We start from the raw sequence: 26,758 nt of genomic DNA on the forward strand, positions 1-26,758 counted from the left end.
CATCTCTGATTGTCTCCTCCTTCTGTTTATTGCGTGTCCTCTCCCCTAGACTGTAAGTTTCATAAAGAGGGGTCTTATTTACCTTCTTTATCATTTTATCTCTCGTACATAATACAGTTCTTGCTACATGATGTATTTGTTGATAAAACAGAGAATCTCACATTCTTAGCAAGACTGTTTGGAGATTGATTTTTTTTTTTTTTTTGGCTAGCTTTTCTTTCTGATTCACCTTGTCTTTGAATAGAATAGAACATTTCTTTGTAATGCTGTAATTTGTTTTGTATGTCATGAGGGAGAATTTTATCTCCCACCACTTCAAGCTTCTTAAATAAAGACTAAACTGGGGAAGAGAACAAGATACTGATAATGGAATTTCTTTGGCTTATAAAATAAGCTTTCTCATATTTGAGTATTGCACTTTTAGTGTGTAGAATAACTTACGGCTCTCAAAATAAATTTTGAAGCATGATATTGTTCAGTATCAACATCATCTATTCTGGTGGTTCACTTCCCATCCAAAGGATATTTGTTACTGAAGTACCTGAAAGGTTTTAAAATAGTCCTTCAGAATAAACACTAAAGATGGCATTGTAGACGTATTTCAGTTGGAATTAAATTATATGTGTTGAGAAAAAGATGATTATTCGAGTGTTATTTTAAGTACCTTTCTAGTGTCTAGTATTTTTCTAGTCAACATACAAATAATTGGAAAGAGTACACCTGATGGAAAGTGGGGACTTTTCTTCCAGATCACAGTAATATCAAATAGTTGCTGACGATTTTCCTTTGTTTCTAAAATACAAAACTTGAAAGATACCATCGAACATATAACTCTTTAAACAGAAGTTTTAAATTTATTTTTCATCTTGCTACTTTCAATATTTATAATCCATTTTTGCAAGCCAATACGCTGTTTTGGTTTAGATCCTTCTCATAAAAATATTTTCCTTAGGACAAAAATATTTTCAACAAAAGGGAATTTTTTTAGTGTGTACCTTACTTTTATTAGTCATCTTAGCCTTTACTCTTGGCTCATTGGTTACATAATCTTGGTTATATAAACAAAGATATTAGTGTTCCAATTTTTCTGTGAGGTAAAATGAAGAGCTTGAAAGTCTGCAGTCTTTAGAAGTCTTTGAAAATATTGATAACAAGAATCAAATTTTCAGTCAGAATTATTGATATATTGGCTTGATTAAGGGAATAAAACAATTTTTTGTAATAGCTTCTGCCTCTTTAATACACACAAATGACTTGTATCTTTGATTAAATGATAGTATATAAAATGCCAAGTGACATAAAATAGTGTATTATAAATGAAACCTAAATGTTGATAGATTTCTTTAAGTGCATTTATTTTATTTTCTTAATCAGATTTAATAATGAAAAGTTCAACATGCAGTGGACAATTCTCTTAACTAGCCTTTCCTCTTCTGCTTGTCCTCCCCTCCCGTCTGCTACAGTAAAGGCGTATTAAATCAGGTCTATGCAATATTATATTTCAGATATGGTTTTACGTGGAATTAATTGATTTCACATTTAGTGTATTACATGACAGGGACAGTGAAAGTCGCTCAGTCGTGTCCGATTCTTTGCAACCCCGTGGACTGTAGTCCATGGAATTCTCCAGGTCAGAATACTGGAGTGGGTAGCCTTTCCCTTCTCCAGCAGATCGTCCTGCTCCGGGAATCGAATCGGGGCTTCCTGCCCTGCAGGTGGATTCTTTACCAACTGAGCTATCAGGGAAGCCCCTAGGTTAGCTTAAAAAATCAATATTAAAACAAAGGCCAGAAAAACTCAGTAAAACAAAATGATATATAAAACATAGTGTATATAAATTACCTTTAAGCTTGATTACAAATGGTTCTAAAACCATTTAGTCTTTGTTTTAGGTATTTTTCATTAGTTCCTAGTATAATATTAACATTGGAAAGCAAGCAAAAATAGTTTTGATGTGACTCTTGGAATGTACTTTTAAACATGATAAGCTCAAGGTGGCAAATAAAAATAGACCTATTCTTATATAGGGAAGTACTGGGAATTATGGGTGATTGCTGATGTCAAACACCAGAATAAATGCATGTGTCCCATAGGAAGTGGTGGTCTAGAACCACTGGAATCACAGTTGTTCAAGGAGCTGATCAAATATTCTGTCAACAGCCAATTTAGCCATTGAGGCAGTGACAAAATCTCAGATGTTTAGTTTTGTCTAAATATCTTTACCATTTTGTGGAACACCTCAGTTGAATATGTAGGAATTTCTTCCATTTATTTTACTGATCTTTGTTAGGCTGAAACTTTAAGTTTTTCTCCTTTTATGTAAATGGTAACTTCATTTACATTTTCAAGAGATATAAATTTACATATTTCCAAGAAAGAGCATTTAATCCAAGCTAGTCTTCCCATCATGTTTGTTTATAGCCTTACATCTGTCAGAGGGAAAATAGTGGTATTTTCCTTTGTACTTTTTATTCATGTAAAATTTCTTACAGACCATAACAGAGGTTAAATTCTCTTTAAATATTTTTATTTTACAGGAAGTATCATGGTTCAGTAGAAAAGATGTAGAACTTAAGTAAAAATTGGTTTTCTTCCTTGATAAGTTTATCAACATCATCTTGGGCAAACTGTTCAAACCTGTCTCTCTTCTTGATAATGAAATTGAAACGAATGACAATTGCTTCTGCATTTATTTCATCAGCTTTGCAAGTGTCAAATAATATGATTATAAAAGTATTTGGTAAACTGTGGACTATTCAAAATTGATGATAGTAATATAAGAATATAGACTTTATATGCAGACTTTATAAGCTCTGCTGCTGCTGCTAAGTCGCTTCAGTCGTGTCCGACTCTGTGCCACCCCATAGACGGCAGCCACCAGGTTCCTCCATCCATGGGATTTTCCAGCCAAGAGTACTGGAGTGGGGTGCCATTGCCTTCTCAAGAATATGGAAAAGAATATGGAAAAGAGCAAGACAAATTTCATTTACTAAGATGCTTTCCTTTTAGTTAGTGGGGTTATAGAGTGGTGTTCCTTGCCATTGTATAGCATAAAGAGTTATAACAATTTTATTATCCCTGTTACTGAACATAAGCAAGTTTTTGATACTATTTGAAAATGAATTCAATAATCTTTAGATTCTTTTGTGGAAAAATACCTTAAGCCCATATTAAATGATATTTTTTCAAAATATTTATTTTAAATATTTTAAAATAGACTTTAATATTATAAAAATTAACATTAACCAAAACAGAAGGCTTTACAAGAATTAACAAAGATAGATTCATATTTACATTTTGTCAGAGATACAGTGAACACTTTCTTTTTCGTATGCGGCCACCTAGGTAGCCCATCTGCCCTATTAGTATTGTAGTGTTAAAGGTTAGCATAAATTACTATTAATCACATCTTCCTAGTTCTTAGTTTGGTTAATAACCCTTGGAATTACAGAAAAACGATGTATGTTTGTGTTTGTTCTGTATATTAATAGAAAATAATCTACATAGTTTCGAAAGGAGACCAGTTTAAACGACTGTTTACCACCTTTCGGTTTACGTATATATTGCTTCATTCAGGCTTGGAAAAATGCTAGACACTGTAGGCCTACTAAACGAGTCACTTTGAAGATTCTTTTTAAGAGAGATGTAAACACTTAGAATGGTTTTTTTCCTTGTTACAATGGCAGCTTTTTTATTCTGCTAAGTATATGCAAGATTTAAGTGATCCAGGTATGTTCTTGTTTTGACAAATTAAATAAATTTTAGTTCTTTCTACTCTAGCTTGGGCTTTAACTGATTTCTGTAGCTGAAGCTTCAGTCTGTTTTTAATACATATTCACCCATTTCATTTTTTAGGAGGTTTTATGAAGATGGAGCAATTGTCTTGGGTGAGGAAGCAAATATGCTTGCTGGCATGCTCCTTGGACTCAATGCTATTGATTTCAGGTACTTCATCTAACTGTATGTATTCTGATTTAAAATTATTCTACCTCATAATAATTTCTGCTTATGATTCTTTTCTTTCAGTTTTCTAAGTAAAGCATGCAGTTGGATATTGATTTGATTTGTGTTGTTCCCTTTATAATGAGATCAGTTTTATAAATAGGTTTGCTCTAAAAAAAGAGGCTGTCTTAAACTTAAGGAATTAATTGACAAAACTTATTTGCTTTCTGGCTTGGGAAAAAGAAAGCTTGGACCACATCCCCCCGACCAGAAAAATCATATATTCTGGTAGCACTGAAGGAAGGTTTTAGATCGTATCTCTTAGTATTTTTCCACTACTGTTTTAAAATGAAAAAGAAATATACTAATATTGATTCATAGCCAGAAAGATTTTCATTTTCTCATGTGGTGAGATAAAGAGGCTCTTGACAGGCTGTCTTAGATACCTTATGTTTCTTATTTTGTTTCTGGAGTACTAAAAATTTTGTTAATATTTGCTTTTATTATCAACAAGGTGAGCTGATTCCAAACTAAGATTGCAAGTACTAAAAATGGACATTCTAAGTTCTCCGTAGGTTGTTGGGAGCATCCTTCTGCATTTCATTTATTGATCTAAGATTTTACATTGTACTAAAAGTAAAAGGGTTGTCTATAATAAGAATTCAAACCTGAGAATTAAGGATTATATTTTCATTGAAATAGATCACTTAAAAATCCACTGTTAACAAATAAGCATAAAACTTAAAAATCTGCTTTTAGATCTTGAACTAAAAAATAATGCTCTCGAAAAAGAGACTGTCTTAAACTTAAGAAATTAACTGAGGAAGGGTTCAGTTCAGTTCAGTTCAGTCGCTCAGTCGTGTCCGACTCTTTGTGACCCCATGAATCGCAGCACGCCAGGACTCCCTGTCCATCACCAGCTCCCGGAGTTCACTCAAACTCAGGTCCATCGGGTCGGTGATGCCATCCAACCATCTCATCCTCTGTCGTCCCCTTTTCCTCCTGCCCCCAATCCCTCCCAGCATCAGAGTCTTTTCCAATGAGTCAACTCTGCATGAGGTGGCCAAAGTATCAGAGTTTCAGTTTCAGCATTAGTACCTCCAATGAATATTCAGGACTGATTTCCTTTAGGATGGACTGGTTGGATCTCCTTGCAGTCCAGGGGACTCTCAAGAGTCTTCTCCAAGTTTTGAACTTCACCACAGTTCAAAAGCATCAATTCTTCCTTAAGTTCTTCAGTTTCACTCAAGTTACTTTTTTCTAGTAAATCACTTCTTTTTCAAAATACTTTTCTCTTTATAAGTATAACTTTCCTCTATTTGAAATTTGATAAAGCGGGATTAGGTTAATTAACTTAATTGTTTGGGATGAATGTGGTGACTACAGCATGAAGGCTGTCTTCATGATTTCTCTAAGGGTGTTAACTTTTTACCGTATGCTGCTGGCCCTGTCTAAATCCTTTAAAATTATTTTTTGGTTGAAAACAAAACTGGGATAATAATATAAACTCTTGGTTTGTTGTAGCCCATTGATATTGTGTAGAAAGCAAATATCTTACTGACACATTAGTAATGTTTTTGTAAATAAAGGAAAGCCCATATGAAATACGGCCACTTTGATTCTCTCCTTATTCAAGTCTGGAAAAATACATCCCTCACCCTTGATATTAATATATTAGAGTAAGTATTTTAGCAGGAAAACTTCCCAGAGGAACCAAAAGGTAGTAGTTCATATATGAAGATTTTTCTAATCAGTCAGACCTTTTTAGGAAATATTCAGTGTCACCTGAGAATTTGTATGTAAATGAGAACAACAGCTCTTCATATGAAAATACTCCAGTGATGTCTTTGAAGTCTAATTAAGACCTAGATAAAATGAACTATGTAAATAGTATTTGTACAGATTTCTCAGTAAACTTTACTTTTGCATGATGTATGTATGTAATAGTGTTATTAATTTTTGTAAGCCTTTGATATTGAAGGTAGAATTGTCTTTATTGAGGTGATTATAACAAGTCACATTTAAATTACAAATAAAAAATTCATCTTTTTATCATTGATGAAACAAATGTTTCTAACAAGAGATTGTTTATAACACTGTGATTTAAATTTTTATGTATTAATATATTTATTATCTGTTGTCTTAGCTTCTGCCTAAAGGGAGAAAGATTGGATGGCAACCTTCCTGCTGTAATAGACTATATACCATATTTGAGGTTTACCCAAAGGTATTTGATATTTTGAAATCTTAATTTATAGTTGAATGTCTTATGTAATATATTCATCTGATTAAAATTACCTTTTATAGAACATTTATTTCCATACCAGAAATCATTCAAAAATATAAACTCCAGTTGCATTTTTAGTACATATATATATATAGTTTTTATATAATTATAACCGTGGCATAAATATAGTTTTTAAAAACAGCATCTGTTTTTACTTCTGTAGTTAATATAATAGCCTTAATAGCTCTATACTAATCCATTGAGATTTCAAAACTATAATTCATTATTTAGATTGGTTTTCATTTTATCTCCATTAAAATGAAAATAATAATGAACATTTTCGTGCAAATAATTTTATTTTGTTTCTTTTGTGAATTTATAGAGTTATTTAGGTAAATACAATGAAAAATTTTGTGACTCTTAAAGTCTGTTCTTAGAGTTGTATCAATTTATCCTACTACCAACATTGTGTGAGAGTTAGAGGTTTCCCATAATCTCATCAGTATTAAAAATTAATCAGATGAAATCTAAAACTTTTCTTAAGATCTGCTTGCATAATTTATTTCCTGAATAATTATATACTTCTGAAATGTTATGATCAGGCAAAACTGTAAGGGAGAGAGAGTGAGTAATATATGTCTGTAAGTAATAGATGTATGTGTATACATACACAGAAGATGCATTTATTGAGTGCTAAGGCAGGAAAGGCAGAGGAACCAGAGATCAAATTGCCAGCATCCGCTGGATATTTGAAAAAGCAAGAGAGTTCCAGAAAAATATCTATTTCTGCTTTATTGACTATGCCAAAGCCTTTGACTGTGTGGATCACAATAAACTGTGGAAAATTCTTCAAGAGATGGGAATACCAGACCACCTGACCTGCCTCTTGAGAAATCTGTATCCAGGTCAGGAAGCAACAGTTAGAACTGGACATGCAACAACAGACTGGTTCCAAATAGGAAAAGGAGTACGTCAAGGCTGTATATTGTCACCCTGCTTATTTAATTTATATGCAGAGTACATCATGAGAAATGCTGGGCTGGATGAAGCATTAAGCTGGAATCAAGATTGCCGGGAGAAATATCAATAAGCTCAGATATGCAGATGACACTACCCTTATGGCAGAAAGTGAAGAAGAACTAAAGAGCCTCTTAATGAAGGTGAAAGAGGAGAGTGAAAAAGTTGGCTTAAAACTCAACATTCAGAAAACTAAGATCATGGCATCTGGTCCCATCACTTCATGGCAAATAGATGGAGAAACATTGGAAACAGTGGCAGACTTTATTTTTGGGGGCTCCAAAATCACTGCAGATGGTGACTGCAGCCATGAAATTAAAAGACTCTTACTCCTTGGAAGAAAAGTTACCACCAACCTAGACAGCATATTAAAAAACAGAGTCGTTACTTTGCCAACAAAGGTCCATCTAGTCAAGGCAATGTTTTTCCAGTAGTCATGTATGGATGTGAGAGTTGGACTATAAAGAAAGCTGAGCGCCGAAGAATTAATGCTTTTGAACTGCAGTGTTGGAGAAGACTCTTGAGAGTCCCTTGGACTGCAAAGAGATCCAACCAGTCCATCCTAAAGGAGACCAGTCCTGAATATTCATTGCAAGGACTGATGTTGAAGCTGAAACTCCAATACCTTGGCCACCTGATGCGAAGAGCTGACTCATTGGAAAAGACCCTGATGCTGGGAAAGATTGAAGGTGAGAGGAGAAGGGGATGACAGAGGATGAGATGGTTGGATGGCATCACTGACTCAGTGGACACGAGTTTGAGTAATTGCCGGGAGTTGGTGATGGACAGTGAGGCCTGGTGTACTGCAGTCCATGGGGTGGCAAAGAGTCATACATGACTGAGCGATTGAAATTAACTGAACTGAACTGAAGGCAGGAAAAAAACTTTCCTAGGTTTCTTCCTAGATGTCAAGAGTATAGGAACTTTGTAAACTTCTGTAAAGGAATACAATCCCTGTACCCAAAATAATCACCATCTAGTAAGAGAAGTCATTATGATTTCAGAGCTAGGAGTGTGAACATTTTTTAGATGGTGAAGGAGAAGGAGGAATAGAGTATTATGGTACAGAGATTTCTAACTTAAGTTAGGATCCCTTGGGAAATGGATAATTCTGTTACATTAGATCTAGAAAAGAAACACACCAAGATGTTTGGAACAGGCATGAAATTAACACTGTTTGGAGATTTATTGGATTATAGGACACTTTGTGGAGATAACTAACAGTTCAAAACAATACTAGTAAATATGAGTAATACTACTTATTGCATATTTATCAGGCATTGTGTTAAGTGCTTTACTTCTGTTAACTCATTAATCTCCTAAAAAATCAGTGAGGTCAGCACCACTGTCCTTATTTTTAAGTGAAAAACTGAAACAGAGAGAGGTTAAGTAGCTTGTCCATAGACACAGCAGATTTGTGCAGAGTGGGCCACAGATCTGAAATTAGAGAGCAAAATGACGGAGACAGGAGTTTGGTCATCAGCATGCGGATAGAAAGGCAGTTTTTAGTGATTTAGGAAATTTAAATTAAAATATGAAGATAATCATAAATGCAAATTTTCCTCTCTTCTTAAATAAGAGAATGTAGTGATTATTACAGTGCTTTTAAAAAGATGCAGTCATGGAACCTTCTCACCTGGTACCCTGAACTTAATGATCTGTATTCTGTGTCTCCAGCTGCTTAGTCACCATTTGTCCAGTTCTTTTGCAATTTCCTCTTTCTATGAAGTAATCCAAATATATATTTATTCCTTTGTAGTCAATATATAACAGAGGATTCCTGCCATCTTGTTATATAAAGGATACAAGAACAAGAAGAGAAATATCAATTCAACCTAGTCATAACCCAGCTAGATTACTGACCATGAAGGTTTTCTTTTTAGAAAGATTTAAACTATCCTAATAGTCATAAAGAACCAATATTTTAAAAATTGAATGACATCCACCCAAATACACCTATATTAGACACATTTTTTAAAATTCTATTTGATGCCTAATTATAAGAGCCTCAGTTCAGTTCAGTCGCTCAGTCATGGCCGACTCTTTGTGACCCCATGGACTGCAACCAGCCAGGCTTCCCTGTCCATCATGAACTCCCAGTGTTGACTCAAACTCATGTCCGTTGAGTCGGTGATGCCATCCAACCATCTTACCCTCTGTTGTCCCCTTCTCCTCCCGCCTTCAATCTTTCCTAGCATCAAGGTCTTTTCCAATGAGTCAGTTCTTCACATCAGGTGGCCAAAGGATTGGAGTTTCAGCTTCAACATCAGTCCTTCCAATGAATATTCAGGACTGATTTCCTTTAAGATGGACTGATTGGATCTCCTTGCAGTCCAAGGGACTCTCAAGAGTCTTCTCCAACACCACAGTTCAAAAGCATCTATTCTTCGGCGCTCAGCTTTCTTTATAGTCCAACTCTCACATCCATACACGACTACTGGAAAAACCATAGCTTTGACTAGACGGGCCTTTGTTGGCAAAATGTCTCTGCTTTTTAATATGCTGTCTAGGTTGGTGATAACTTTTCTTCCAAGGAGTAAGTGTCTTTTTATTCCATGGCTGCAGTCACCATCTGCTGTGATTTTGGAGCCCCCAAAAATAAAGTCTGCCACTGTTTCTCCATCTATTTGACATGAAATGATGGGACCAGATGCCATGTTCTTAGTTTTCTGAATGTTGAGCTTTAAGCCAACATTGTCACTCTACTCTTTCACTTTCGTCAAGAGGCTCTTTAGTTTTTCTTTGCTTTCTGCCATAAGGGTAGTGTCATCTGCATATCTGAGCTTATTGATATTTCTCCCAGCAATCTTGATTCCAGCTTAATGCTTCATCCAGCCCAGAATTTCTCAGGATGTACTCTGCATATAAGTTAAATAAGCAGGGTGACAATATACAGCCTTGACGTACTCCTTTCTCAGTGTGGAACCAGTCTGTTGTTGCATGTCCAGTTCTAACTGTTGGTTCTTGACCTGCATGCAGATTTCTTAGGAGGCAAGTCAGGTGGTCTGGTATTCCCATCCCTTTAAGAACTTTCCAGAGTTTGTTGTGATCCACACAGTCAAAGGCTTTGGCATAGTCAATAAAGCAGAAGTAGATATTTTCTGGAACCCTTCTGCTTTTTTGATGATCCAGTGGATGTTGGCAATTTGATCTCTGGTTCCTCTGCCTTTTCTAAAACCAGCTTGAACATCTGCAAGTTCACGGTTCATGTATTGCTGAAGCCTGGCTTGGAGAATTTTGAACATGACTTTACTAGCGTGTGAGATGAGTGCAATTGTATAGTAGTTTGAGCATTCTTTGGCATTGCCTTTCTTTGGGATTGGAATGAAAACTGACCTTTTCCAGTCCTGTGGCCACTGCTGAGTTTTCCAAATTTGCTGGCATATTGAGTGCAGCACTTTCACAGCATCATCTTTTAGGATTTCAAATAGCTCAACTGGAATTCTGTCACTTCTACTAGCTTTGTTCGTAGTGATGCTTCCTAAGGCCCACTTGACTTCACATTCCAGGATGACTGGCTCTAGGTGAATGATCACACCATTGTGATTATCTGGGTCATGAAGATCTTTTTTGTACATTTCTTCTGTGTATTCTTGCCATCTCTTCTTAATATCTCCTGCTTCTGTTAGATCCATACCATTTCTGTCCTTTATTTTACCCATCTTTGCATGAAATGTTCCCTTGATATCTCTAATTTTCTTGACGAGATCTCTAGTCTTTCCCATTCTATTGTTTTCCTCTGTTTCTTTGCAGTGTTCACTTAGGAAGGCTTTCTTATCTCTGCTTGCTATTCTTTGGAACTCTGCCTTCAAATGGGTATATCTTTCCTTTTCTCCTTTGCCTTTCACTTCTCTTCTCTTCTCAGCTATTAGTAAGGCCTCCTCAGACAGCCATTTTGCCTTTATGCTTTTCTTTTTCTTGGGGGTGGTCTTAATCACTGCCTCCTGGACAGTGTCACAAACCTCTGTCCTTAGTTCCTCAGGCATTCTATCAAATCTAATTCCTTGAATCTATTTCTCACTTCCACTGTATAATCATAAGGGATTTGATTTAGGTCGTACCTGAATGATCTAGTGGTTTGCCCTACTTTCTTCAATTTAAGTCTGAATTTGGCAATAAGGAGTTCATGATCTGAGCCACAGTCAGCACCTGGTCTTGTTTTTGCTGACTGTATAGAGCTTCTTCATCTTTGGCTACAAAGAATATTATCAGTCTGATTTCGGTATTGACCATTTGGTGATGTCCCTGTGTGGAGTCTTCTCTTGTATTGTTGGAAGAGGGTGTTTGCTATGATCAATGTGTTCTGTTGGCAAAACTCTATTAGTCTTTGCCCTGCTTCATTCTGTACTCCAAGGCCAAATTTGCCTGTTATTCCACGGATCTCTTGACTTCCTACTTTTGCATTCCAATCCCCTGTAATGAAAAGGACATCTTTTTTGGGTTTAGTTCTGGAAGGTCTTGTACGTCTTCATAGAACTGTTCAATTTCAACTTCTTAAGCTTTACTGGTTGGGGCATAGACTGGATTACTGTGATATTGAATGGTTTGCCTTGGAAACGAACAGAGATCATTCTGTTGTTTTTGAGATTGAATCCAAGTACTGCATTTCGGACTCTTTTGTTGTCTATGATAGCTACTCTATTTCTTCTAAGCGATTCTTGCCCACAATAGTAGATATAATGGTCATCTGAGTTAAATACACCCATTCTAGTCCATTTTAGTTCATTGATTTCTAAAATGTCAATGTTCATTCTTACCATCTCCAGTTTGACCACTTCCAATTTGCCTTGATTCATGGACCTAATATTCCAGGGTCTGGTATAAGAGTCTATTCCTCCCCATATTACTCTTTTTAACTTATTTGAAAAGTAGGTATTTATTATAGAAAAATTAGAAAATACAGAAAGGTAGAAAGTAGAAGAAAGCTTAAGTAACTCATAATCTTATGTTTACAGAGCAGCCACTAGCATTGTTAACATTTTGATGGATCACTTTCAGCCTTTTCTGTGCATAGACATATTTTTTCTTTGATTAAAATGGAATCATGATATACATGTATCTGTTTCCCTTAATACTATATAATGAACACTTTTGCATGTTCTTAGTGATCATTCTATAGCATCGTTTCCTAACATGAATAGAATTTCATTCTGTATATAGTATGTTAACTCAGTTATTGTTCAACATTTCAAGTGCGTTCAGTTCCCTGTCATATACAGTATTGCAGTTAATGGCCTTGCACTGCATCTTTTTATGCAGAACCATCATTATTTCTTTAGGTTAAAACCTTGAAGTAGAATTTCTTGGGTAAATAGTATATATGTTATTAAAACTTTTGAAGCTTGTTATCAAACCGCCCACCAGAGAGGCCCTACCAGTTTAGATCCTATCAGCAGTATGTGACTGGGCCTGCCTCTGTCATTTACAATTAATCTTAAAGGTGTGGCTAATGCTCTAAATAGAAAATATCCTGTTGTTGTTTTTGGTTTGCATTTATTTGATTGCTGGTGAAGTTGAACTTTAAAAATATTAGTTATTAGTCTTTTAAAATAGAGTTTTATGCTTCTGAAGCTAAATATGTGAAATATGTTAATAGAAAACATCCTAAAATATATTTCATATTTAAAATTGGTTTAATTAAGTTTTAAATTGTGTATCAGTGATAAGATATAAATTTTTCTGAGTTACTGCTTGATATAACTTTAAACATCTTTTCATAAATGGATTTTAGGCCAAAAAAGTCTAGCAGTAGCTGATGATTGTTCGTCTTTTATAATGCCTTCAGTTTTTCACTTTTAAATATAGCATGCTTATAGTTAAGTATTTGTATTTAGAATGATTATTTCCTAAAGAGGCAAATTTCTACAGACAGAACTGCTGATTTTAAAAGATTGTAAATGATCAAGTATGCTGTTAAATTGCTTTTCATATATAGTTTAGCTGTAGCTTTTCATGTATAGTTGGCTGTCCATATCTGCAGGGTTCACATCTGTGAATCAACCAACTGTGGATCAAATGTATACAGGACCCGGACATGTAAGAGACTTGAGCTTCCACGGACTCTGCTGTCTTGGGGGGCTCCTGGAAACAGTCCTTCCTGGATATTGAGGGACCTCTTGACCTTGTCTTTTCCCCTCTTAGGAGGGATAAGCTAAGGAGTTTTCTACCAAAGGCCAGTCTTTTGGCCTGTGTACTGCACCCCATCCTCTCTCTCCTGTTACGGTCTTAGCTCTGACAGTTGTCCCTTTCCATTGACCTTCCTTTTTCTAGATCTTCCTGCATGTCATAACGTATAAGCATGTTGTTATTTTTCCCTTCTTAAAAAAGGGAACCAAGAAATTTTCCAAACGCTGCATTCAACACTTCTAAGCTATTCCTTAGTTCCCTTTCTTTTATGACAGAACTGTGCCTCCTTTTTTTTTTTGCCTCCTTTCTCTCTTGATGGCTGAGATGGTAAAGAATCTGCCTGCAATGCAGGAGACCCAGGTTCGATCCCTGGGTTGGAAAGATCCCGTGGAAAAGGGAATGGCAACCCACTCCAGTATTCTTGGCTGCAGAGTCCCACAGACAGAGAAGCCTGGAGGGCCACAGTCCATGGGGTGCAAAGAGTCGGACACGACTGAGCGACTAACACTTTCACTTCTCTTGAACTAGTCAAATGAGCTTTTAATAACTACCACTGACAGTACTCTTTTTCAGAGTCAGCAGGAATGTCTCCTTGCCAAAGCCAGAGGTCAGGTTCCTCACCTTACTTGACCTTTGAGCAGTATTGGATACTCAGAACTCCTCCTCTCAGCACTTTGCTACTTTTCATCCTATTTGCTCCTTCTTACTCTCTTTGACTGCTTTCTTCTCACTTCCCCAACCTCTAAATGTTGGACAATTTCCGAGCTCAGTTTTGAATCTCTGTCTATACTAAGTAGTTGCATCCAGGTTCACGGCTTTAAACACCATACTGCTCTTTCCGTATATATGTTTCCACCTAGAACACTACTCTGAACTCTGGACTCATACACGCAGCTGCCAACTTGACTTCTCCACCTGGATGTGTAATAAGCACCTCAGATGAAGCATGTACAACGAAGAACTCCTAATCCCACCACCGCCACCTCTGGAAAAAAACCACACTTCTTCCTTTAGTCTTTGCCATTCCTTGTATCGTAGTTCTAGCATGCCAGTTGCTTATGCTCAAAAACTTTGGGGTCAGTGTTGAATTCTCTCTTCCATAACCCATCAGTAAAATTTGCACCACCACTATCACCTCCTAAACTTAAATATGGAAATTTGCAAGAGTCTTCAAGCTCCACCTCTGACTCCTGTCATTTTTTCTCCATAGGACAGCCAGAGTGATCCTTTAGGAATATGTCAAATAATTTCATTCCTCTGTTCAAAACTTTCCAGTAGTTGCTTTCCTTCTGACTCAAAGTGAAAGACAAAATTCCTAGGTTTACCCGGCCTCCAGTTCCTCTCTGATCTCACATCCTATTCCCTGCCTTCTTACTCACTGTGCTTCAGTGACACTGGTCACCTTGTTTTCCTTGAGCACACCCAGCCCACATATGCGTCTTTCTGTTTTCTCTACTAGGAACGTAATCACTCTCAAGATATTGGCATGGCTACTTCCCTTATCTTTTCTAAAAGTCTGCTTAGTACCATCATAGTCAGGAAGCCTGCATGGAACATTCTCCCTAAAAGAGTGATACCAGTTCCCCTGACTGGGGTGACCTCAAGCAACTATTTTTCATCTCTTATTCTCATTTTCTTCCTTTGTTGAATGAACTTATTAGATAGTACAGCAATACTTCATGGGGTTATCATGAGGACTAATGAGGTAATGTACATGAAGTGTTCATACAGTTCCTTGGATCCCTATAGTTAGTATTTATTTTCCTCCTAGTCCTCACAAGGAACTTCCTTATTATCAGTTCTTCCTTTGTACTCCTGGGTGGTTTAAAATTATACATTATTTATGTTGTTATTATATAATATTTTGTTCTACCTTCTTTGGGTTTGTGATGGTCTTTTCTTACCTTTTTATAAAATAAGGTCTATTGAGATATCATTGACAGGTAAAATTTTAAGATATTTAAAGTGTACATCATGATGATTTGGTACCATATTCTGATAATATATGGCTTCCCAGATAGCTCAGTGGTAAAGAATCCACCTGCCATCCCTGAGATTGGGAAGATCCCCTGGAGAAGGAAATGGCAACCCAATGCAATATTCTTGCCTGGAAGCCCCATGGAAGAGGAGCCTGGCAGGCTACAGTCCCTGGGATGACAATAAGTCAGACACAACTGAATACATTCTTCCTACCTCTGATAATGTACACCTTGTGGAAGGATTTTCCCCATCTCATTAACTAACATATCCATCATCTCACATATTTAACTTTTTATGTGTGTGGGATAACATTTAAGTTCTACTTTTGTAACTAATTTCAGTTATTCAATAGTGTTATCAACTATTATCACTATGTTTAACATTAGATCCTCAGACTTTATTAATCTTACAGCTGAAAGTTTGTACCCTTTTACCAACCTCTCCCTAGTCTTCACTACCCTCTGGGAACCACTTTTCTACTCACTATTTTCATAAGTTTTACTTTTAAGACTTCACATGTAAGTGATAACCTTCAATATTTGTCATTGACTTATCTCACTTAGTATAACGCCCTCAAGATTCTTCATGTTGTTGCCAGTGGCAGGATTTCCTAACCTCTTGCGGCTGAACAGGGTTCCATTGTATGCATGTACACACCACATCTTCTTTATCCATTCATTTGTTGATGGACACTTAGGTCCCGTCCATATATTGATTACTTACACTTCAGTAAAGAAGAGAGTACAGATATCTCTTCAAGATTCTGTTTTTATTTCCTTTTGATACATACCTAGAAGTGGAATTGCTGGACCATACAGTAGTTCTATTTTCAATTTTTTTGAGGAACCTTCCTACTGTTCTCCAAAAATCCAATTGATTTTCCATAATCAGTTGACACGGGTTCCCTTTTCTCCACATCCACATCTTTGTCCTCACTTATCTTTTTGATTATAGCCATTCTTTTTTTTTTAAGATGGCCCTTCTTGACAGATAGCGCTAGTGGTAAAGAACCCACCTGCCAATTTAGGAGACTTAAGAGGTGCAGGTTTGATCCCTAGATGGGGAAGATCCTCTGGAGAAGGAAATGGCAACCCACTCCAGTATTCTCGCCTGGAGAATCCCATGGACAGAGGAACCTGGCGGGCTACAGTCCATGGGGTCCCAAAGAGTTGGGCACGACTAAAGTAACTTAGCATGCATGCGTTCTGATAAATGTTAAGTGATATCTTGTGATTTTGATTTTCATTTTCCTGATGATAAGTGATGTTGAGTACCTTTTCATGTACCTGTTGACTGTCTTTCTATGTCTTTTTTGGAAAAATATTTACTCCATTCCTTTCCTGTTTTTCAGTCACATTGTTTTTTTTTCTTTTTTTTGCAGTTGAGTTCTCTTGGATATTAACTCATTATCAGATATATGATTTGCCAATATTTCCTCCCTTTCAGGAGGTTGCCTTTTCATTCTGTCACTGGCTTCCTTTGCTATGCAGGAGACTTTTAGTCTGATGTAGACCCACTTCTTAGTTTTTGCTTTTGCTTTTTTTTTGACTTTGTGTGTGTGTCTGTCAAATCCAAAAATCATTGTCAATACTGATGTCAAAAAACCCACTGTGTCACAAAACCCACTGTGTTTTCTTCTAGAATTTTTTTTACAGTTTTGGGTCTTGTATTCAAATCTTTAATCAATTCAGACTTGATTTTTGCATATGGTATAAGATACACATATGGTATACAATACAAGATATACGATATGCATATGGTATAAGATATAAGGTCTAGTTTCATTCTTTGTGTGTGGCTGACTAGTTTTCTCAGCACCATTTGTTGGAAAAACTATCTTTCCCCATTGTATGTTCTTAACTCCTTTGTCATAAATATATACATGAGTTTATTTCTGGGCTCTCTGTTCTGTTTTATTAATCTATGTATCTGTATTTATGCCAGTATTGTACTGTTTTGATTACTGTAGGTTTGTAATATATTTTGAAAGCAGGAAGTGTGATGCCTCCAGTTTTGTTCTTCTTCCTCTAAATTGCTTTGGCTGTTGGGTGTATGTTATGGTTCCACACAAATTTTAGAATTGTTCATTTTATTTCTGTGAAAAATGCATTGAAATTTTTGTAGGCATCACATTAAATATGTAGATTGATTTAGGTAGTATGGACATTTTAACAATATTAAGTCTTTCAATTTGTGAACACAAAATTATCTTTCCATTTAAGTGTCTTCTGCAGTTTTTCATCAACATCTTATAGTGTTTAGTGTATAGGTTGTCCACCTTCATAGTTAAATTTTTTGTAGATATTTTATTCTTTTTTGATGCAACTGAAAATGACATTGTTCTCATAATTTCTCTTTCTGATAGTTGATCATTAGTATATGGAAATGCAACTGATTTTTGTATATTGGTATTTATCCTGCAACTTTACTGAATTTGTTTATTGGTTCTAACAGTTTTTTTGGTAGTCTTTAGGATTTTGATATGTAATGTGATATGTGAATAATGACAGTTATATTTCTTCCTTTTTTACTTGGATGCCTTTTATTTCCTTTTCTTGCCTAATTGCTTTCTCATTAGAACTTCCAATGTCAAATATAAGTGATGAGAGTGGGCAGTCTTGTCTTATTCCTAATCTTAGAAGAAAAGGTTTCAGCTTTTTAGCGTTGAATATGGTCTTAGCTGTGGGCTCAATGAAAATAACCGATATTATGTTGAAGTATATTCCCTATGCCCAGTTTGTTGAGAGCTTTTATGATCTTTTTTTTCTTTCTCAAAACTTAAATTTACTTCTTTTCTTATAAGTAAATAAGGCTTATAAACATCCCTTGAACTACTACTTCAGCTGCATCCTAAAAGTTTGATGTTATTTTTTATTTTTGTTGTTTAAAGTACAGTTTCCATTATAATTTTTTTGACCAAAGGTTATTTGGAATATAATTTTTAATTTTCAGATATTTTCAGTGAATTTGTTTTGGTTATAATTAGTGAATGTGGTCTACATAATATTATAGTTATTATAATAGTTCCTTGAAATTTATTGAGAAATGATCTAGAATCAGTGGTATTCCAGTGAGTGGGTCCAGTATTCAATAGATTATGCTTGTTAATGGTATTTTATGTCCTTTATCACTTATCCTTTTTTCATCTTTTTAATTATTTAAATGTATTAAGTTCTTCACTATGATATTTGATTTGTCGATTTTTCCTTGAGGTCCTTTGATTTTTACTGCATATTTTTTAAAATAACTTGTCAGATGCATACAAGTTTAGAATTCTTTATTCATCCTGATGTAATATGTAGTAATTTAAAAAAATTCCTTGAAGTTTACTTAGTCGATATTACTGGAGTCTAACCAGTTTTGTTTAGATTAATATTTTTCTAGTGTCTTTTTTTAAAAACTATATTTAGTCTGACATACCTTCCATTTAGTATGTGAGAAATTGGTTTGACAGCTGTAGTAATATGTCATTAGTTGTAAGTTGTACCCTGATTTCAAGTGTGTTAATATGTGAAAAAATGTACAGTAAGAACTGATAAGATAGAGTTCACTTAATGATTCATGCCTTTGTGTTCTTAAAGTATACACACACACACATTTTAAAAATAGTACTTGAGTTTAAAAACTCTAGTTTAATGGGCTTTATGTTTTAACTGAGGTGCTTAGGGTATTTACTTATATTTTTGGGTTGATATCCACTCTATTGCTTTCTTAGGGCTTCCCAGGTGGCACTAGTGGTAAAGAACCCACCTGCCAATGCAAGAGGTATAAGAGATGCAAGTTCGATCCCTGGGTCAGGAAGATCCCCTGGAAGAGGGCACGGCAACCCACCAGTATTCATGCCTAGAGAATCCCATGAACAGAGGAGCCTGGCAGGCTATAGTCCATGGTGTTGAGGTCCTTTAATGGACCGGAACCTGGTGGTCCGGAGTCGATGATAAGAAAGTAAAGGAGAGAGAAAGAGGTTGCTATTCCTTGGTTTACACAGAAAACCAATAAACCCCCTGGTATGGGGCTTGCACTGCTCACAAAGGCACCAGGCACCCTGTTGAGGGGGTGAAGGCACAGAGCGCCTTCTTGAGAGGGTCTTAGAAGCCCAGGCAGGAGAGTGAGCCTAGTGAGCCTCTGTGCTCCAGAGAATTAGCCTGAGAGAGAGAGAGACACACACACACACAGAGAGAAAGAAAGACACAGGGACCCAAGCTCTGATGGAGCAAAGGTGTTTTACTCAACATCGTGTGAGTATATATACTGTCTTTCAAGGTAGCTGTTTTCAGCAAAGATAAAAATCAAAAGTCCAGACTTACAAATTATCAAGGAAACATAAGGCGATCCATATCAAAGAGAGAGGGTTGTAAATAATCACTTTTGCCATATGGTTCATAAAAAGGAAGAGGGTCGTAAATAGTTACTTATCACTGTATGGAAAAACTAAGGAAGGAAATGCATGCATTCTTAAACCCCCGGGAGTAGTTTGCTACTCCACTTAATTCCTGAATATTCAGGAATTAATAAGGGACAGAGGATTCATGACGGACCCAAAACAGCACACAGGAAGCCTCCTGTTAAATGCTTCCTGACACCATGGGGTTGCACAAAGTCGGACACGACTGAAGTGACTTAGCACAGCACACAACACATTCTTACTTTCTGTTTGCCCTACATTCTTCTCTACTCTTTCTGTCTTATGATTCTTTTTTTTGGGGGGGGGGGTTAACTTTTCTTCTGCCATTTTATTCCTTATTCATTTTTAATTTATAGACTCTTCTTTTACTAGGCTTCTTTTATAGGCTTTTTTTTTTACTGGTGGTACTTTTACTAGTTTTACTATGCATATCTAAACCTTAACAAAGGCTAAATTTAGTATCTTTACACTTATCCAGATGACTGAGGACCTTGTATTGTTTTAACTCTATAATCATCTCATGCTTGACATATGCTGTTACTGTCCAGAATTGTAAGTTTGCTGTTGGTTTATTTAAAACTCCATAAAACTAGGCATTGTTGTCAGTGTTCTATACTCAACTTGTTTAGGTTTACCCACAAGTTCACTATTTTCGTTGCTTAGTGCTTCTTAACTCAGTTTCCCTTTTCCTAAATTACAATGATTAGGAAGTTTGTTTTAGTGAGAATTTGTTGGTAAATCCCTTAAATTTTAGTTTTCTCAAAATATGCTTATATTGCCCTCCTTCTGGAAGGATAATTATGCTGTACTTGCTAGCCTGTCTCAGCAGTTATTTTTTCTTAGCATTTTGACAATCTTTAATACTGTAATTTCTTCATATCTACCTTAAATGTTACTAATTCTCTTAAGTTTATCTGCTTTTTAGCTAATTCATTTAATTTTTAATGTCAAATACCATCATTTAAGAGCTCTGCTTGTCTCTTTTTCAAAACTGAAACCTTATTATCAGTTTCCCAGAGCCACAGATGTGACAGGCAGACTTCATTTGGCATGTTTGCTCATTGGTTTGTTTCTGAGATCATTAGCTAAGAACATCACCTGGGTTGAACTTTTATGTAGCAGTCTCTAATTCACGTCTGCAATGGGCTTGGACCTGACTCAGGAACCCAACAGATGCAAATGCTGATAGTGGAGGATAAAGAAATAGAAGATCTTTCTTTGATCCTTGTATTTTCTACCATTACAGCTATATTAACTTACAAAATTATAATTTCTGACCTGGAGTTCCTTGGGTTCATATTTTCTAGGTGTGTTTCCATCTTTTTAATTTTAATTTTTCTGTATTCATATGTATTTTATAGATAGCTTACTGTTGGCACTTACTTGCCTTAATCAAACCAGAGCATCTGACTTGGCTGTTAAGTTTAACCTATTTAAGATTTTTGTAATTTCTTTTGTATTAGTGCTTATTCTGCCACCTTATTTTTTGTTTTAAACTGTCTGTATTTTTTAATTTTGTTCCTCTGTTTGATAGATTAGAATTTTTTGTATACTTCGAGGGTTATAGAGACTATTTTTATGCTGTTTCTTAAATGTTAATATCATTGCTGGTATTCTAAAATTTATTTTCCCTGTTCCTTTTAAAGTGTATTTTTCTTCTAAACTAGACAATCATGTTAGCACACCTTTCTCTCCATTATTTAGCTTCTCTCCTACTTTTTCCTCACCTTGTTCTGTGTTTTCTACCATACTGATGTCGTAAGGAATTTTACATATGGATTGTAATAGATTTTTTTCTCTGCTTCACCTATGTCTCTCCTTCTTCCCCCCGTAGAAAGTGTTTAGGTATAACTGGTTTTCTGAACCTCTTGTTTTCAGTCAAAGCCAAGCTGATCGTGAGCATTGTGCTGATATTATACCCCCACTGGCAGCACACTGGAGATGTGCTGTCTGCCTTACAATGGAGATTGAACAGTCAGTGAGAACAGCCCAGCGAGAAAACTCTTCTCAGCACATGTGGAGTTTCTGGCTCTCTTCTTTGGAAGTTTTTTTGCCTCTTTTCGGGACATTCTCATAGTTTTCTGTGTTAATGCCTGAGATCTGAGATCTGTAAACCTCACTTGAACTTCTGTAGCATCTGTAGGCCTGATGATAATATCATCATTATTGTATAGTTAGTGCTGAACATTTTGGAGCTTACTTACCAGTAACTTGCAAATGCTGAAGTATTTCTAAAAAAACAACATGGAACATACTGTGAACTTTATTTCTTTAAAAATGTTGATCTTCTCAGTTCTGATAGTATCAGCAGCGACGAGGAAGAGCTGAGAACTCTGGGAAGCAGTGACAGTGAGAGCAGCACTCCAGAGAAGGCCGGGCCTCCAGTCATCATGGATGAGAACAGTTGGTTCAACAAGTGTAAGAGAGTCAAACAGAAGTATCAGCTCACCCTGGAACAGAAGGTGTGTATCAGTCATCAGAAGTCATTTCATTTCGACTCTAGTTACTACCTTTAGACTGTCACTACCAAAAGATCTTTTAGCTAAACACAAGTATTTACCTATTGCTACTTCCTTTCTGTTCTTGGATTGTCCTCCTCTAAATTAAAAATCAGGCCCAATTTTAGGAGAGGCTTTTGTTTGCTAAACTTTTTCTAATTTTACATTTTAATATAACGCTGACCCATTTATTCTCCTGTATGCAGTTTCGTTTATATGTTTGAAGTATTAATTTCTAGGATTAATTTTATAAAAGATTATTTGGTTTATGAAAATGTAGTAATAGCGATTGCTTAAGAAATTCCATATATGTGTGTCTGTCTCCTTTTTTAAAAATCAGGTATTTTAGCAGCTTTTGTGTGTTAAGCACTATAGTAGGCAAAGGGGAGTACATAGCAGACTGGGATACCAACTAGCATCTTAACTCTTAATTTTCATGTATTGTTTATTTTCCTTTCTTCCCTTCCTTTCAAATTACTGTTATTCATAGATGAGCTACTTAGGAAAAGCCTTAGTGGAATTATCAATAGAAATATTAGAACAATAAAAAATACACTGAGGAAAATGGTTACAAAGGAAATTTACAAATATGAAGAGATTTCCTGTAGATAAACAACTGCTAGTTAAGATATACAAAGAAAGCTTTAATACCTTGTGAAAGAAGAATTCCGGTTCCAGATACCAGCAAGAAGTCAGACTAAGATAACTAAAAGCCTTTACACTGTAAAAATCTGAAAATGCCAAGTAGAATAAAATTTTGAAACAGTTTCATACAGAACTTCTCTCTCAAAGAGTAAGAGCTCACTAAGGACATTGTCCAGGAATCAGTGATCAAGACCATCCCCCCCCACCCCCACCCCCCCGCCCCCACCACCACCCCACCGCAAAAGAAATGCAAAACAGCAAAATGGTTATCTGAGGAGGCCTTACAAATAGCTGAGAAAAGACATAAAAGGCAAAGGAGAAAAGGAAAGATGTACCCATTTGAAGGCAGAGTTCCAAAGAATAGCAAGGAGAGATAAAAAAGGCTTCCTAAGTGAACACTGAAAAGAAACAGAGGAAAACAATAGAATAGGAAAGACTAGAGATCTCTTCAACAAAATTAGAGGTACCAAGGGAACACTTCATGGAAACATGGGCACAATAAAGGACATAAATGGTAGGGACCTATCAGAAGCAGAAGATATTAAGAAGAGGTGGCAAGAATACACAGAAGAACTATACAAAAAAGGTCTTCATGACCCAGATAACCGCGATGGTGTGATCATTCACCTAGAGCCAGTCATCCTGGAATGTGAAGTCAAGTGGGCCTTAGGAAGCATCACTACGAACAAAGCTCGTGGAGGTGATGGAATTCCAGTTGAGCTGTTTCAAATCCTAAAAGATGATGCTGTTAAAGTGCTGCACTCAATATGCCAGCAAATGTGGAAAACTCAGCAGTGGCCACAGGACTGGAAAAGGTCAGTTTTCATTACAGTTCTGAAGAAAGGCAATGCCAAAGAATGCTCAAACTATAGCATAATTATACTCATTTCATACACTAGCAAAGTAATGCTCAAAATTATTCAAGCCAGGCTTCAACAGTATGTGAACCGTGAACTTGCAGATGTTCAAGCTGGATTTAGAAAAGGCAGAGGAACCAGAGATCAAATTGCCAACATTGGTTGGACCATCAAAAAAGCAAGAGAGTTCCAGAAAAGTATCTACTTCTGCTTTATTGACTATGCCAAAGCGTTTGACTATGTGGATCACAACCAACTTTGGAAAATTCTGAAAGGGATGGGAATACCAGATCACCTGACCTGCCTCTTGAGAAATCTTTATGCAGGTCAAGAAGCAACAGTTAGAACTGGACATGGAACAACAGACTGGTTCCACACTGAAAAAGGAGTACATCAAGGCTGTATATTGTCACCCTCCTTATTTAACTTATATGCAGAGTACATCATGAGAAATGCTGGACTGGATGAAGCACAAGCTGGAATCAAGATTGCTGGGAAAAATATCAATAACCTCAGATATGCAGATGACACCACCCTTATGGCAGAAAGCGAAGAACTAAAGAACCTCTTGATGAAAGTACAAGAGGAGAGTGGAAAAGTTGGCTCAAAACTCAACATTCAGGAAACTAAGATCATGGTATCTGGTTCCATCACTTCATGGGAAATAGATGGGGAAACAGTACAGACAGTGGGGCATTATTTTTTGGGGGCTCCAGAATCACTGCAGATGGTGACTGTAGCCATGAAATTAAAAGACGCTTGCTCCTTGGAAGAAAAGCTAAGACCAACCTAGACAGAATATTAAAAAGCAGAGACATTAATTTGCCAACACAGATCTGTCTAGTCAAAGCTATGATTTTTTCAGTAGTCATGTATGGATGGGAGAGTTGGACTATAAAGAGAGCTGTGTGCCGAAGAATTAATGCTTTTGAACTGTGGTGTTGGAGAAGACTCTTGAGAGTCCCTTGGACAGCAAGGCGATCCAATCAGTGCATCCTAAAGGAAATTAATCCTGAATATTCACTGGAAGGACTGATGCTGAAGGTGAAGCTCCAATACTTTGGCCACCTGATGGGAAGAATTGACTCATTTGAAAAGACTCTGATACTGGGAAAGATTGAAGGCAGGAGGAGAAGGGGATGACAGAGGACAGGATGGTTGGATGGCATCACTGACTGAATGAACATGAGTTTGAATAAGCTCCAGCAGTTGATCCTGGACAGGGAAGCCTGGTGTGCTGCAGTCCATGGGGTCACAAAGACTCGGACACAACTGAGTGACTGAACTGAGCTGAAGGACTCTATAAACAAGGAAGGGCCTAAAAACAAGTGGGGCATATTGAGTTAAAGGCATTGCGAACTCCTGGGGTGGTGGTGAGGGGCCATTCCCTTAACCTAGGTACCTGTGTTTTAATACCAACAGGACACAGCAAATCTAGGCCCACTATCATTCAAGTTGGAAACTGAACCTCGAAGACAGGAATGAGACTCACAGTGGCAGAGTAAGCACAGAAATTGGTAAACCTTGACTACATGAGATAGCAGCAGCAGTAGTAATGCCAGTATGGGGCAGCAGTGATGATCTGGAATATGCTTAAGAACTGGAGAAGTTCCCCTTCTTTGCAGGGGAAGTCGATGAGCTCTGATTTGCTTTCATTTGCCGATTTCTCTGGGATAAATACTCCCATCATGGCCAACTTAAAACTACCTGTTTGATGTTACTGAATGCAAGATAAGGGGGAAATGTTTTTCTCCAAGAGAAATACAATGACTGTGACTTGAAGAGCACAGATAGCAATAATATACTGTTGTAAAATATTTGGGAAGTGATGGATTTTGAGTAGTTATTTTTACTCAACTACTACTATTTGAGTAGTAGTTATTTTAAGTAGTAGTTATTTTGAGTAGTTTTTAAATACAGTTTACTTAATCCTTGTTTTTCAATAGAATTTACTTAACTGAGTTTATATAATTTAATTGTTAATAATAGCAGTGTTTTAACGACTGAATTACAAAATATCAGAAGCTTAACATTTAGGTCTGGCTTCAGACCTCCCTGGGAATTAAAATGGAACTAAACACTATGTAATAGTATCAGAAAGGGTGAGAAAGGGTGATTGAAGTTAAAGCCTCTTAGGATCTATGTATTATAAGTAGTGTAGTGTAAAAGGAGTGTAGACACCCTTTTTAAGGTATATGACTGTTTCCAAAATTACAGTTAAAGAAACAGAATATTTAGCTTTTAAACTGATAATAAGAAAGAGAAGAAATAAAGAAAATGTGATCATTACAATAGAAAAGAGCAAATGAGAAAAAAATGAAGATAGTATTTAAAAAAATAAACACAAAATAACAGAAATCTCAATACAGCCAAGAGTCAACATCGCCATAAAAGGGAAAGGTATAAGCTTGACAATTAAGACAAACTCTTGAGAATGCCTGGTGGTCCAGTGGTTAAGCCTGTGTGCTCTCACTGCCCAAGGCTCTGGTTCAACCACTGTTCAGGCAACTAAGATCCCACAAGCTAAAACGGAGAAGCCGAAAAAATAATAATCTTAAAAATTAATTAAAAAAAAAAGACAAACTCTTAAATTTATTTTTTGTTTTTTTAAATTAAATTTATTTATTTTAATTGGAGGCTAATTACTTTACAATATTGTAATGGTTTTTGCCTTATATTTATTTTTTAAATCATAAGTTTTAGTGACATGCTGTCCATCTGTAAAAGGCATGCATAAAATAGTGACTCAAAAAACGTTGAAACTAGGAGGATAAAATAGAGTAGGCAAATATTAACCAAAATAATTCTATATCAGTATAATTCACACTAGACATCAAGGCAAAAAGTATTATTAAGACTAAAGAAAGATATTGCCTTTTTAAAAGAGAAGAATTTACCAGCAATCTGTAACAGTACTGAACTTACATGCATTTAAAAATTCAGCCATGAAAAATATGAAATAGAAATTAATAGAATATCTAGGAAAAATGAATAAATCCATAATAATAGTAGAAAATTTTTACTTCCCAATAATTACAGATTAAACAGACAAAAACTTGGT

The 26,758-nt window shown here is 36.1% G+C and overlaps 1 protein-coding gene across 5 annotated transcripts in view; it reads left to right on the top strand.

Moving 5' to 3' along the window:
- Window positions 1-26,758, top strand: part of RUNDC3B (RUN domain containing 3B) — a 167,284-nt gene that overhangs the window by 90,729 nt on the left and 49,797 nt on the right. For all 5 annotated transcript variants that reach the window (XM_070787622.1, XM_070787619.1, XM_070787621.1 and 2 more), the window contains 3 exons: window positions 3,856-3,945; window positions 6,089-6,169; window positions 21,991-22,159. In XM_070787622.1, coding sequence (XP_070643723.1) covers window positions 3,856-3,945; window positions 6,089-6,169; window positions 21,991-22,159 — 340 coding nt within the window. The remainder of the gene's footprint in view (window positions 1-3,855; window positions 3,946-6,088; window positions 6,170-21,990; window positions 22,160-26,758) is intronic.

This window comes from Bos indicus, chromosome 4 (assembly GCF_029378745.1).
Source record: "Bos indicus isolate NIAB-ARS_2022 breed Sahiwal x Tharparkar chromosome 4, NIAB-ARS_B.indTharparkar_mat_pri_1.0, whole genome shotgun sequence".
Classification (NCBI taxonomy): Eukaryota; Metazoa; Chordata; class Mammalia; order Artiodactyla; family Bovidae; genus Bos; species Bos indicus.